Source organism: Schistocerca americana, chromosome 3 (genome assembly GCF_021461395.2).
Source record: "Schistocerca americana isolate TAMUIC-IGC-003095 chromosome 3, iqSchAmer2.1, whole genome shotgun sequence".
NCBI classification, from domain to species: Eukaryota; Metazoa; Arthropoda; class Insecta; order Orthoptera; family Acrididae; genus Schistocerca; species Schistocerca americana.
Genome location: NC_060121.1, coordinates 977924200 through 977937195, shown reverse-complemented (window position 1 = coordinate 977937195; position 12996 = coordinate 977924200). Strand labels below are relative to the sequence as shown.

The window sequence follows — 12996 nt, the reverse complement described above, 5'->3', positions numbered from 1 at the left end:
GCCCACTGGCGCCAGTTCTACGCGACTGGCAGCGCACGACGCCCCACTTGCCGTATCTCAGTGCGCCATCTCGTCCTGGACTGTTATTGAGGACCGGCCGCGGTCCAGACGGTGCGCGAGGATTGTGCCGCTACTAGTTTCATAAGAATTATGTAGGCCGCGGGGAGGCCAGCCGGAGCGGCGTGGCGTATACCTCTTGGGCAAGCACGACGCCCATTGGCTGAGAGAACCACGTTGCTGGGGGCGGAGTGGGTGTGCGACTGTGAGGCGGATGTAACGCAGGGGAAGGGCCAAGAACCCAAGCAGGGTCAAAAGGCACCTCATCCACATATATATCAAACACATTTATGCAACCCGCCAGAGTAACCGAGAGCGCTAACGCGCTGCTTCCTGGACTCGGGTAGGCGCGCCAGTCCCGGATCGAATCCGCCCGGCGGACTAACGACGAGGGCCGGTGTGCCGGCCAGCCTGGATGAGGTTTTTAGGCGGTTTTCCACATCCTACTAGGTGAATACCGGGCTGGTCCCAATGTCCCGCCTCAGTCACACGACTCACAGACATTTGAAACACATTCACACTATTTCACGATTTACACTACACGCAGACAGCTGGGGTACACTAATTCCGTCCTGGGGGGTACGGGGTGGCGGCAGGAAGGGCATCCGGCCACCCCTAACAATTAACATGTCAAATCCGGCTAATCGTGGCCGACCCTGCGAAACGCGGAACAAGGCGCAAGCGATAGAATAGAATAGAACATATGAGACATTTATGCCAGCTCCTTTTCCAGTCTCGGAAGCACTTCTGGACCTCACTTTTCGTTACGGTGTTCAACCCCTTCAGAGATTCTGTTTTTATCTCATCTGTGGGAATAGGAAGAAGTCCGGCAAATACGGTGGCTGAAGCAACGTCACTGTTTTGTTTCTTTGCCAAAAAATCACGAGCACGCGTTGATGTGTGAACGGGAGTGTTGTCGTGATGCAGTTTCCGCGAGTGATTTTGCCACAATTCTAGTCGTTTCCTCTGGATTTCTTCACGAAAATGGCGCATTACTTCCAGGTAGTATTCCTTATTGACCGTACGACCGTAAGGCAGCTCATGATGCACTTCCCCATTTTAAATGAAGAAAACAGTGAGAAGAACCTTCACATGTGATCGGATCTTTCGAATTTTCTTCAGTTTTGGCACTTCAGGTAGTTTCCGCAGGGACTGTTGGACCTTGGCTTCGACATCGTACCCACATACCAATGTCTCGACACCTGTTATAACCTTATTTATAAATTCTGGACCATTGTCGACTTCACTGATCAATTCCTGAACGCCGTCACTGGTCGAAATTCAACAATTTTGCAGCAAACTTTGCTGGTACACATTTCATGCCCAAAACATCCGAAAAAAATTGCTTGGCGTGAGCCAAAGGATGTGCCGACATCATCGACAACCTCTCTTATGGTGATTCGGCGATTTCCAGAACCATTTTCTTTACTTTTTCCTCAGCATCGTCACTAATCGATGTCCTAGGCAGTCCAGGCTGGTCGTCGTCTCTAACATCTTCTCGACCCTGTTTGAAACGTTTATGCCTCTCGTAAACTCCTAAGACAAATGCCACAGTTAACATTTCGAATGTGATGGTGCACTTTATTGCATTTTCCAAGCAAAATATTATGCAAATGCTTTGATCCATTCTTTTCGAAAGTAAAACTTCGCCGAGCTCTCGAAACAACGTATAACCTTTTCAACTATAAACGATAAACAAAATAATCAAAACAGTTGAAACAGGAAATATACTTAAGAAACATGTGTGGCAACAAGATAAAAAATTGAAAATTGGATGTATCATGCCCGCGAATTTAAAAACTTCACGTTACTTTTTGACCACACTTTATACACTCTGTGCCAAGCAGCATTGAACAACATGTTCGGGTTCAGTGCCGTTCAAATAGAGTCTGGAGCGCCCGTAAGAATGACTGCTTAACCACCTCTGTGCATGCTGTATTGATACTTGTTCTCTTACGTAAGAGGTTGTAGCGTACTCGTAAATAGGTCATTTAAAGTCGATTATTGGAACTTTGTAAGTAGGCTTCCTTGGTATAGTTTGCGTCTTGTCTCCAGACTTCTGAAGCTTCAGCTTCTACAGCATCTTTGTGACACTCTTCCATGGGCCAGACAAACCTGTGACTATTCGTGCTGCCGTTCTCTGGATACGTTCAATATTCCCGCTTAGTTTACTTCGTACTGGTCCCACACCCTTAAACAATATTCTAGAATGGGTCACACTGATATTGTTTAAGCATTCTCCCTGGTCGACTGAATTTTCGCAGTACCGTACCAACGAACCGAAGTCTACCTCCTGCTTTATTTACGATTGCGTCTGTGTGATATTTTCATAACCCAATCTATTTTTATAGCCAGGTATTTGTGGGAATTGATTGGTTCCAACCGTCACTCATTGATGCTATAATCATAGGATACAACTTTTTTTTTTTTTGGTCAGTGAGAATATAGTAACACAGACATACACTGATATAATCAAAGTCATACAGTTAGTCTTCCAACCGTATATCTATATCTACACGTACAGGGTGTTTCGCTATTCATGTTACGCGCTGCTGGAGATAGCAAGAGGGAATTTAGTACATCTAGTTTCACAGAGGAACCCATGTCCAGAAAAGTCATCCAACGACGCTACAGTGCGTCAAAATTAAAGACGCCGACATCTGTAAATATATATAAAGCGTGATTCCGTGATGATGACACTGACTTCCAACGATGATGGAGAAGGATAAATGTATCACTTTGAGGTAAGGCTCCCTGTACCGTAGAGAAAATTACAAGCGAAACCCGTTCGGATACCTGGGACAGGGGAATACATGTACCGGTACTGTTGTTACTAAGATTGTAGGGTAGGCAACTTTCAGAGGTGGCAGTATGGACCAAGACAAGAAAAAGTCGGTAAACATGGGCTCTAAAATGCATACGTTAAGAGCTATGAATAGTTGTTCAATAGAGGAGATATGTTTCACCCTAGCGTAGATAAACAAGTGCTCATAGCTCCTACGAATGCATTTTAGAGCTCATGTTTACTAGACATTTTCTCTTGTCTTGGTACACACTACCACCTCTCAAAGTTTCCTACGCTACAGTCTAAGCAACAACACTACCAGTACGTGTATTCCAGTGTCAGAGGAGTGAGCGAGGTGGCGCAGTGGTTAGCACACTCGAATCGCATTCGGGAGGGCGACTGTTCAAACCCGCGTCCGGCCATCCTGATTTAGGTTTCCCGTTATTTCCCTGTAGTGCTTCAGGGAAATGCCGGGATGGTTCCTGTGTAAGAGCACGGACGACTTCCTTCCCTGATGCGATGGAACCGCTAACCTAGTTGTTTGGTACCCTCCCCCGAATCAACCAACCGACCAACCACTGTCAGAGGTGAAACTTCCTGGTAGATTAAAATTGTGTGCCCGACCGAGACTCGAACTCGACACCTTTGCCTTTCGCGCACACTCCGCTGCAGAGTGAAAATTTCGTTATGCTGTGTTCTGTTTGCTAGAAACTCTTCAATCCAGCCACACAGCTGGTCTGATATTCCGTAGGCTCCGTGTACTCAGTTGAGTTGTAATTTAATTTATTCAGCAAATTCCTCCTATTTCAGTAATTTGAGAAATGTCAAAAATTGAATACAATAAATAAAAGGGTAAGGAAATGTGTTGTCCTCGAGCAGTTGTAAAGGAATTGGTGACAAAGCACAGTAATTGAGGACTGTTTCGAGAAAATGAGGTCTACATCTACATCTACATTTATACTCCGCAAGCCACCCAACGGTGTGTGGCGGAGGGAACTTTACGTACCACTGTCATTACCTCCCTTTCCTATTCCAGTCGCGTATGGTTCGCGGGAAGAACGACTGTCTGAAAGCCTCGGTGCGCGCTCTAATCTCTCTAATTTTACATTCGTGATCTCCTCGGGAGGTATAAGTAGGGGGAAGCAATATATTCGATACCTCATCCAGAAACGCACCCTCTCGAAACCTGGACAGCAAGCTACACCGCGATGCAGAGCGCCTCTCTTGCAGAGTCTGCCACTTGAGTTTGCTAAACATATCTCCGTAACGCTATCACGGTTACCAAATAACCCTGTGACGAAACGCGCCGCTCTTCTTTGGATCTCCTGTATCTCCTCCGTCAACCCGATCTGGTACGGATCCCATACTGATGAGCAATACTCAAGTACAGGTCGAACGAGTGTTTTGTAAGCCACCTCCTTTGTTGATGGACTACATTTTCTAAGCACTCTCCCAATGAATCTCAACCTGGTACCCGCCTTACCAACAATTAATTTTATATGATCATTCCACATCAAATCGTTCCGCACGCATACTCCCAGATATTTTACAGAAGTAACTGCTACCAGTGTTTGTTCCGCTATCATATAATCATACAATAAAGGATCCTTCTTTCTATGTATTCGCAATACATTACATTTGTCTATGTTAAGGGTCAGTTGCCACTCCCTGCACCAAGTGCCTATCCGCTGCAGATCTTCCTGCATTTCGCTACAATTTTCTAATGCTGCAACTTCTCTGTATACTACAGCATGATCCGCGAAAAGCCGCATGGGACTTCCGACACTATCTACTAGGTCATTTATATATATTGTGAAAAGCAATGGTCCCATAACACTCCCCTGTGGCACGCCAGAGGTTACTTTAGCGTCTGTAGACGTCTCTCCATTGATAACAACATGCTGTGTTCTGTTTGCTAAAAACTCTTCAATCGAGCCACACAGCTGGTCTGATATTCCGTAGGCTCTTACTTTGTTTATCAGGCGACAGTGCGGAACTGTATCGAACGCCTTCCGGAAGTCAAGAAAAATAGCATCTACCTGGAAGACTGTATCTAATGTTTTCTGGGTCTCATGAACAAATAAAGCGAGTTGGGTCTCACACGATCGCTGTTTCCGGAATCCATGTTGATTCCTACATAGTAGATTCTGGGTTTCCAAATATGATATGATACTCGAGCAAAAAACATGTTCTAAAATTCTACAACAGATCGACGTCAGAGATATAGGTCATCTAGTCACCTTATTTAGTGTCTGTAACTACCACAGGAGATCTGTGTTGTTGCGCCACTGGATGGTTGTGGTGGTGGTGTTGTTGGTAGTGGTGGTGGTGGAGGGTGGGAGAGTATCGGGGAGACAGACGCTATTAAAAAAGAGGGGGGCGTCATTTTTCGTATCTCGCTCAAGTCGGCAAAACACCTAGCAACGGCCCTGCATGAGTCCGCAGCTGACCTTTGGCCGGCCCGCCGCAGAGAGATGCGCGACTGACGCTCCACTCTGCCGGCGCTCAGGCCGCAGACATCGACGGCTTCGGACTGGGAGGAGCCGGGCCGCTAATTTCCGGCAGCCGTGTGAGGATCGTGGCGGCCATAATTTCCGGCATTTCTGCGGGGTATTGACTATCGGCCGCCTCCTGCGCGGGCCCCCACCACTAGGCTGCGGTACGCACCACGCGTACGAATTTGCGTCCGTCATGAGCCGCTGCTGGGCGTGTAACGCGAGCTGTCCGGAACCACGACCACAGCCCCGCGGGCCGCTGTATACGTGCCTAATGCATGCGTGTTCTACACTGTACTGCACGGTCATCCACAAACGCATCAGTTGCATACGTAACGGATTAAAAAACCTCTTGTTTCCATGTATCAATGGACCGAGAGAGGTGGCACAGTGACAAGAAGGGGTCCGAAGTCGGGACCACGGCCGTTCAAGTCCCTTGTTGCCATCCGCATTCGTGCTGTCGCAGGTTTCCCTAAATCGCTTAGTCCCTTACAACAAAAGCGCAGTATAATGACTTTTCTGCAGACTAGAAATCTACTCTGTAGGAATCAGCATGGCTTTCGAAAAAGACGATCGTCTGAAATCGAGCTCGCGTTATTCGTCCACGAGACTCAGAGGGCCATGGACTCAGGTTCCCAGGTAGATGCCGTGTTTCTTGACTTCCGGAAGGAGTTTGACACAGTTCCCCACAGTCGTTTAATGAGCAAGGTAAGAGTATATGGACTATCAGACCAACTGTGTGATTGGATTGACGAGTTCCTAGGTAACAGAACGCAGCATGTCATTCACAATGGAGAGAAGTCTTCCGAAGTAAGAGTGATTTCAGGTGTGCCGCAGGGGAGCGTCGTAGGACCGTTGCCGTTCACAATAAATATAAATGACCTTGTGGACAACATCGGAAGTTCACTGATGCTGTAGTATGTCGAGAGGTTGTAACAACGGAAAATTGTACTGAAGTGCAGGAGGATTTGCAACGAATTGACGCATGGTGCAGGGAATGGCAATTGAATCTCAATGTAGACAAGTGTAATGTGCTGCGAATACATAGAAAGAAAGATCCTTTATCATTTAGCTACAATATAGCAGGTCAGAAGCTGGAAGCAGTTAATTCCATAAATTATCTGGGAGTAGGCTTTACGAGTGATTTAAAATGGAATCATCATATAACATTAGTCGTCGGTAAAACAGATGCCAGACTGACATTCATTGGAAGAATCCTAAGGAAATGCAGTCCGAAAACAAAGGAAGTAGGTTACAGTACGCTTGTTCGCCCACTGCTTGAATACTGCTCACCGGTGTGGGTTCCGTACCAGATAGGGTTGATAGAAGAGATAGAGAAGATCGAACGGACAGCAGCGCACTTCGTTACAGGATCATTTAGTAATCGCGAAAGCGTTACGGAGATGATAGATAAACTCCAGTGGCAGACTCTACGGGAGAGACGCTCAGTAGGGGCATTTGTTGAAGTTTCGAGGACATACCTTCACCGAGGAGTCAAGCAGTATATTGCTCCCTCCTATATATATCTCGCGAAGAGACCATAAGGATAAAATCAGAGAGATTAGAGGCCACACAGAGGCATACCGACAACCTTTCTTTCCATGAACAATACGAGACTGGAATAGAAGGGAGAACCGATAGAGGTACTCAAGGTACCCTCCGCCACACACCGTCAGGTGGCGTGCGGCGTATGTATGTAGATGTAGATGATCCTTTTGAAAATGACACGCCCAGTTTCATTCCGCACCTGTCCTCTTGCTCCGTGTCTAACGAACTCGCCCTTCCTTCCCTCGCTCAAGGAAAAATAACGAAAATGCACTACCTGACAAAAAAGAGAAGCACCCAGAACACATCATTGGTGGGTTTGTAAATGATTAGCGTTGCAATTCTCTGTGACAGAGTGCGTTAGTTGTTGTTCCTGTTTAGTGCTGCTACTAGGAGTGGTAGAGTATGTAAAGTAGCGTGAACAGCATCAGTGTTGAGTGATCACTGTTGGTTGGTTGATTGGTTGGATGGTTGGTTGGTTGATTTGAAGGAGGGGACCGAACAGCGAGGTCATCGGTCCCATCGGATTAGGGAAGGATGGGGAACGAAATCGGCCGTGCCCTTTCAGAGGAAACATCCCGGCAGATGCCTGAAGCGATTTAAGGAAAGCACGGAAAATCTAAATCAGGATGGCAGGACTCGTGTGTGTACCGTCGTTCTCCCGAATGCGAGTCCAGTGTACTTACTAATGACTGCACCACCTCGCTCGATAAGTGACCACTTTGATGGTCACGGTAGATGCCGCGTACCCCCGTGGAACAGCGCTCCAGCACCTCTCACACACACACACACACACACACACACACACACACACACACACACACACATTGAAAGGGGCCTCATTGTGTTTCTCCATTTGTCCGCCAAGACGACTCGTGCAATACCCAGATTTGTGGGACATCCGGATGTGACGTGACCCGAAGTTGGAGGACAGACAAACTCGTCGCCGAGGTTCCAACCGACCACATCTGACCACCACAGGAGACGATGACTGGACTCGTAGAGGCGGTATAATAATAATAAATACGATTAAGACTGTTTTTGAATAATTGATTAATCATACTAATCGCTCCTTCATCTCCACAACCATGTTGTCCAAAAAAGAAGCATTAACATTTAAGGAGCTGCTCAGTTCTGTCTGACAAGGGGAGGCCGCCAATTGTGAAATTCAGATTCGATTCATACTGCGCATAATAAAAGCTCATGGCCAGAGGTGTAATGTGGCAAAGCACCAAGATGCACTTCTCAGCCGTTGTCGAGAAAATCGACAGTTAAAAGAAACCGTTGCGGTGAAATACTCTCTACGATTAGTAATTTTCTACAGCTTGGTTGTGCAGCGGTAAGCGCTCGGGTTCGTAATCTGAAGGTCGCCGGATCGAATCTCGCTCCATGCAACTTTTTTTTTAGTATTTGTTTTTTGTAATATATATAATTCCCGGCAATCAGTTGCAACAATTATGCACATAATAAGTTGTTGAAAGTCGTTTGTCGTGGAAAAACTGGCGACTTGGAACATCATTATGTTTTCCGCAAACAAAGTTGTATTTCACAAATGTTATTAATTGTCTTCATAATGTTAACCACGAATAGTTAACGGAAGACGTAGAAACGAATACGTATAGCGTAAGTCAAACGTTCGAATTAGAATAGAGACCCCACGAACACAAACTTGAAGTGGCAGGTATGAAATATAAAAAACTCCGTTACTCGCTCGTTACACTTGGAGGACAGATGTTGAATGGGCCGAAACGAGCCGCCCCATAACAGCGTAGTTGCCTGCTAACTTCGAGAGAAGGTAGATACGGTCCCTAACGCAACTTATAACATCGTCGAAAATCAGTGCGGACGGGACAGCTTTGGTACACCCTGTTAACCAAACGGAAAAATGGAGGCGGTACAATTGGAGAGCGATCCTCCTTCACCAACATGCATAAGCAATTCATTAATAGTTTATATATATATATATATATATATATATATATATATATATATATATATATATTTGAATTGCAAAAAAGTAATAATAAAAAAAATATTGCACGGCGCCAGATTCGATCCGGCGACCTTCGGATTACGAACTCCAGCGCTTACCGCTGCGCTATGACGCTGTAGAAAATCATTAATCGTAGAGAGTGTTTCACCGCAACGAACGGTTTCTTTTAACTGTCGATTTTCTCGACAACGGCTGAGAAGTGCATCTTGGTGCTTTGCCACATTACACCTCTGGTCATGAGCTTTTATTATGCGCAATATGAATCGAATCTGAATTTCACAATTGGCGGCCTCCCCTTGTGAGTGTGATGAGATTCCAGTCTTTCAGCGACAGCCCACCGCAATGCGCTCTGCCTACCTCACAGCACCAGCTACCGCTGCCTCGCTGGATGCAGACAACAGTCTGGCGCGGTCCTAGTGCAGTAACAAGAGGCGCAAGTTGTGCGTCGGCTGCTGGGCGCCCCTGCGCTTGGCCGGCTCGCCTGACGCCGGTGTTTTGTTGTGTTTCAGGCCAACTGGTACCGCGCGGCGCAGTACTGCCGCTACCACGGGATGCACTTGGCCAGCATCAACAGCCAGGAGGAGAACGACCGCCTCGAGAAGCACATACGAGACTTCGGTACGTACCGTTCACTGCCAAGGCTAGACACTTTCAACTCGGAATCCTCGTACAGTGTACGGAAACTCTGTGATCCATTGTTTCTAGCTGGCCTTGCATTATCCCAGCTTACGTACGAGGCGTGTGAGAAAAGTAATGACGCTGATACTACTGTAGCCATCTGCGTTGTTCTACTTGTGCAGATCGCTATGTTAATTCCCCTCCAGATGCTCAGTCCGAGTTTCAGCTCTGTACAGCCATCACGTGATCTTTCAGGGCGCCATCGGTTTAGTTGTGTTTTGGGGAGCAGCGTAATTTAGAGCAGTGTCATGCCATCAAGTTTTGTATTAAACTAGGGGAATCTGCGAGCGTGGCCTTTTAAATGTTGAAACAGGCCTATAGGGAACGTTCCTTGTCAAGCTCATAAGTTTTTCGCTGGCGCAAATAATGTTTGGACGGCCAAAGAACACATTGAAGACGCACCTCGCTCAGGGAGGCCTCAACATCAAAAACCGACTTTCTGGCCAATAAGGATGCCGTGCATAAGAAACTAGCTCCTCTGGCACAAAGCACTCCGTCTTCGGGCCACCATCTGACCGCCGTGTCATCCACTGTGAGGATGCGGATAGGAAGGGCGTGGGGTCAGCACACCGCTCTCCCAGTCGTTATGATTGTTTTCTTTGACCGGAGCCGCTACTATTCGGTCGAGTAGCTCCTCAGTTGGCATCACGAGGCTGAGTGCACCCCGAAAAATGGCAACTGCACACGGCGGCCCCGATGGTGACCCATCCAAGTGCCGGCCTCGCCCGACATCGCTTAACTTCGTTGACCTGACGGGAACCGGTGTACCCACTGCGGCAAGGCCGTTGCCCCTCTGCCACAAACTGTCAACCAAATGTTTTAGAAAGATGTCCTTGAAAGGCCTAGGAAAATGGTGAATCGAGGGACTGGATGCCTCGTGTCAAATGGGTACTTCCACACGGAATTTTTGACCTCAAAAGGCATTCCTGCTGTTCCACAGTCCTCCTACTCCCCTGATCTCACTCCTTGCAGTTTTTTTCTTTTCCTGAAATTGAAAAATGTCTTAAGAAGACGTCATTTTGGGACTCTGGAGAACATTGAACAGAACGTGACCGACGTGTTAAGGGCCATACCAGTTGAAGCCTTTCAACGCCGCTGCCAACACTGGCAACAACAGCTCCGTCGGTGTTTAGCTCTCAAAGCGAACTACTTTGATGGGGACAATATTGTTGTTTGAAAAAACAAAAAACTTTGGCAGATAAAAAGTCAGTCTCATTACTTTTCTCACACACTTCAAATTATCCAAAGCGTCTGCTAGCCATGTAAAGGCACCAAATTTATCCACAGGGTTAAATCGAAGCAATTTTATCACCTAATTTAGCCATGTGATTATAACACCCCTTTCTTTTTCCAACTCCTCCATTCCCTGTATTTTAATGTCACTATATTTATGATTTAATGGTTGTTTGATTCATTCTAGAAGGGTCACGGAGGTGGCTTTTTCAATCCGGTTAAACTGGGAATTAAATGTCACCGTGTTCGTCACTAATATCAGTCATTTTCTAACATTTTACATGTCATCACTCCATTCCCAGAGAGAGAGAGAGAGAGAGAGAGAGAGAGAGAGAGAGAGAGAGAGAGACAGACAGACAGACAGAGACAAAGAGAGAGAATTACACAATAGCTCTCAGTTTGTCTCCTACAGATATGTTTCTCCGGCGTAGAAAAATGCCATAGTTTAATTTTAAAAAACCAAGTTTCTGTCTTCATTTCATAATTAATCAAGTTGCAAAAATGTCTTTGCCTTCGTTTGACCTGCCTCTGTTCAAGCATCATCTTGGTGAAAAGAGATTACAAACATCTTGAATGTGTCCCTATATACATGGTGTCTCACAATTACAGGTGCAAACGAAAGGGACGAGTAAAGGACAATGAAACAAGCCAATAATCCTAATAAACGTCTTCTTCTCTCGGTGCCTTTCAGGTTCGTATGATGGCGATAGTGATGGGTCTTCTTCTCTTGTTGGTAGCACCACGGAGTAGTTCTGCTGAAGACATACTGAACCAGCGTCTAAGGTTGTCAGACCAACATATTCCTCTTCTTCCAGGACCTCTTTTGCTGTTGATTTTCCCTTGAAGTATTTTTTGTAACAAATCGTATCTACTTGTATTACGCATCATATGCCCTAGACATTGCAGCTTTCAGCACTTCACTATCTTGATTAATTTACACGTTGTGTTCATTCTTCTCAAAACTTCTACGTTTGTCACTCTCTGGGTCCAAGGTATTCTCAGGATCCGCCTATAAAGCCACAATTCAAAGGCCTCCAGCTTCTTCCCCGCGTTTTTTTTTTTTTTTTTTTTTTTTTTTTTTTTTTTTTTTTTTTTAAGGTCCATGTCTCTACCCCATATAACAGGACAGAATACACATAGCGGAGCAAAAGTTTGATTTTTGTCCTAAGATTTAGATTATGGCTTTTGAAGAAGACAGCACTTATATTCTGAAACACAGTTCTTGCTTTCCCGATACGAATCTTGATTTCTTGCGAGTTATTCCAATTTTCATTTATTATGGTTCCAATAAATGTATATTGTTTTAGCCTTTCTATAGTTCTTTGGTTTATGACAGTGTTTACTCCTGTAATATTTTCCTTATTTACGACCGCGAGTTTTGTTATTCTGGTGTTTGTTTCAAGCCCCTTCTGACTGCTGACTCTTACAATTCTATCCATTAATAATTGTAATGCCTGAATAGAGTCAGCAAATAAAATAGTACCGTCAGCATATCGAATGTTGTTTAATGTTATTCCCTTTATCAAAATTTCTTTTTCTGCTTCTTCCAAGGGTTCTATAAACATGAATTCGGAGTAGATATTAAATAGTATGGGTGACAATATACATCCCTATCTTACTCCCCTGAGAATTTTGACGGTTTAAGTATGTTCTTCGTCAATAAGCAACACTGCTTTTAGACTCCAAAACACGATCTCTATGATTCGCAGATCTCTTACTTCCTTTCCAATATTTCTCAAAATCTCCATCAACTTGACTTGTTTTACTCTATGAAAAGCCTTCTGGTAATCTATTAGGAAAGCAAACACATTTTTATTTACATATCTGCATTTCTGAAACAATACTTGTATACTAACAAGGCTTCTGTCGTACACAAAGCATTAACAGACCCAGACTGATTAGGAGCTATCTGTTCCGCACGTAGTCTGTATGTTCTTTTCTGTATCACCCTCAAAAACAATTTCAAAATATGGCTCATTAAGCTTATCGTACGATAATCTCCGCATTGTTTTGTACTTGGCTTTTTGGCCTGAGTAATGAACTCTGATTTCAGCTACTCCAGTGGAATGTTTCCAGATACATAAATATGACTGAAAATTTGGGTTAACTATTTTATATGATTTTCATCCATTAATTTTAAGAACTCTGCTTCTGCTTTATCTGGTCCCACGGCCTTTCCGTCCTTGATGGCTGTTTGAACCTCTACTGTT

At 45.2% G+C, this 12996-nt stretch overlaps 1 protein-coding gene across 1 annotated transcript in view; it reads left to right on the top strand.

Annotated features, from left to right (window-relative positions):
• Positions 1-12996, top strand: part of LOC124606883 (mannose-binding protein C) — an 806223-nt gene that overhangs the window by 780943 nt on the left and 12284 nt on the right. The window contains exon 4 of the mRNA XM_047138980.1: positions 9385-9493. Coding sequence (XP_046994936.1) covers positions 9385-9493 — 109 coding nt within the window. The remainder of the gene's footprint in view (positions 1-9384; positions 9494-12996) is intronic.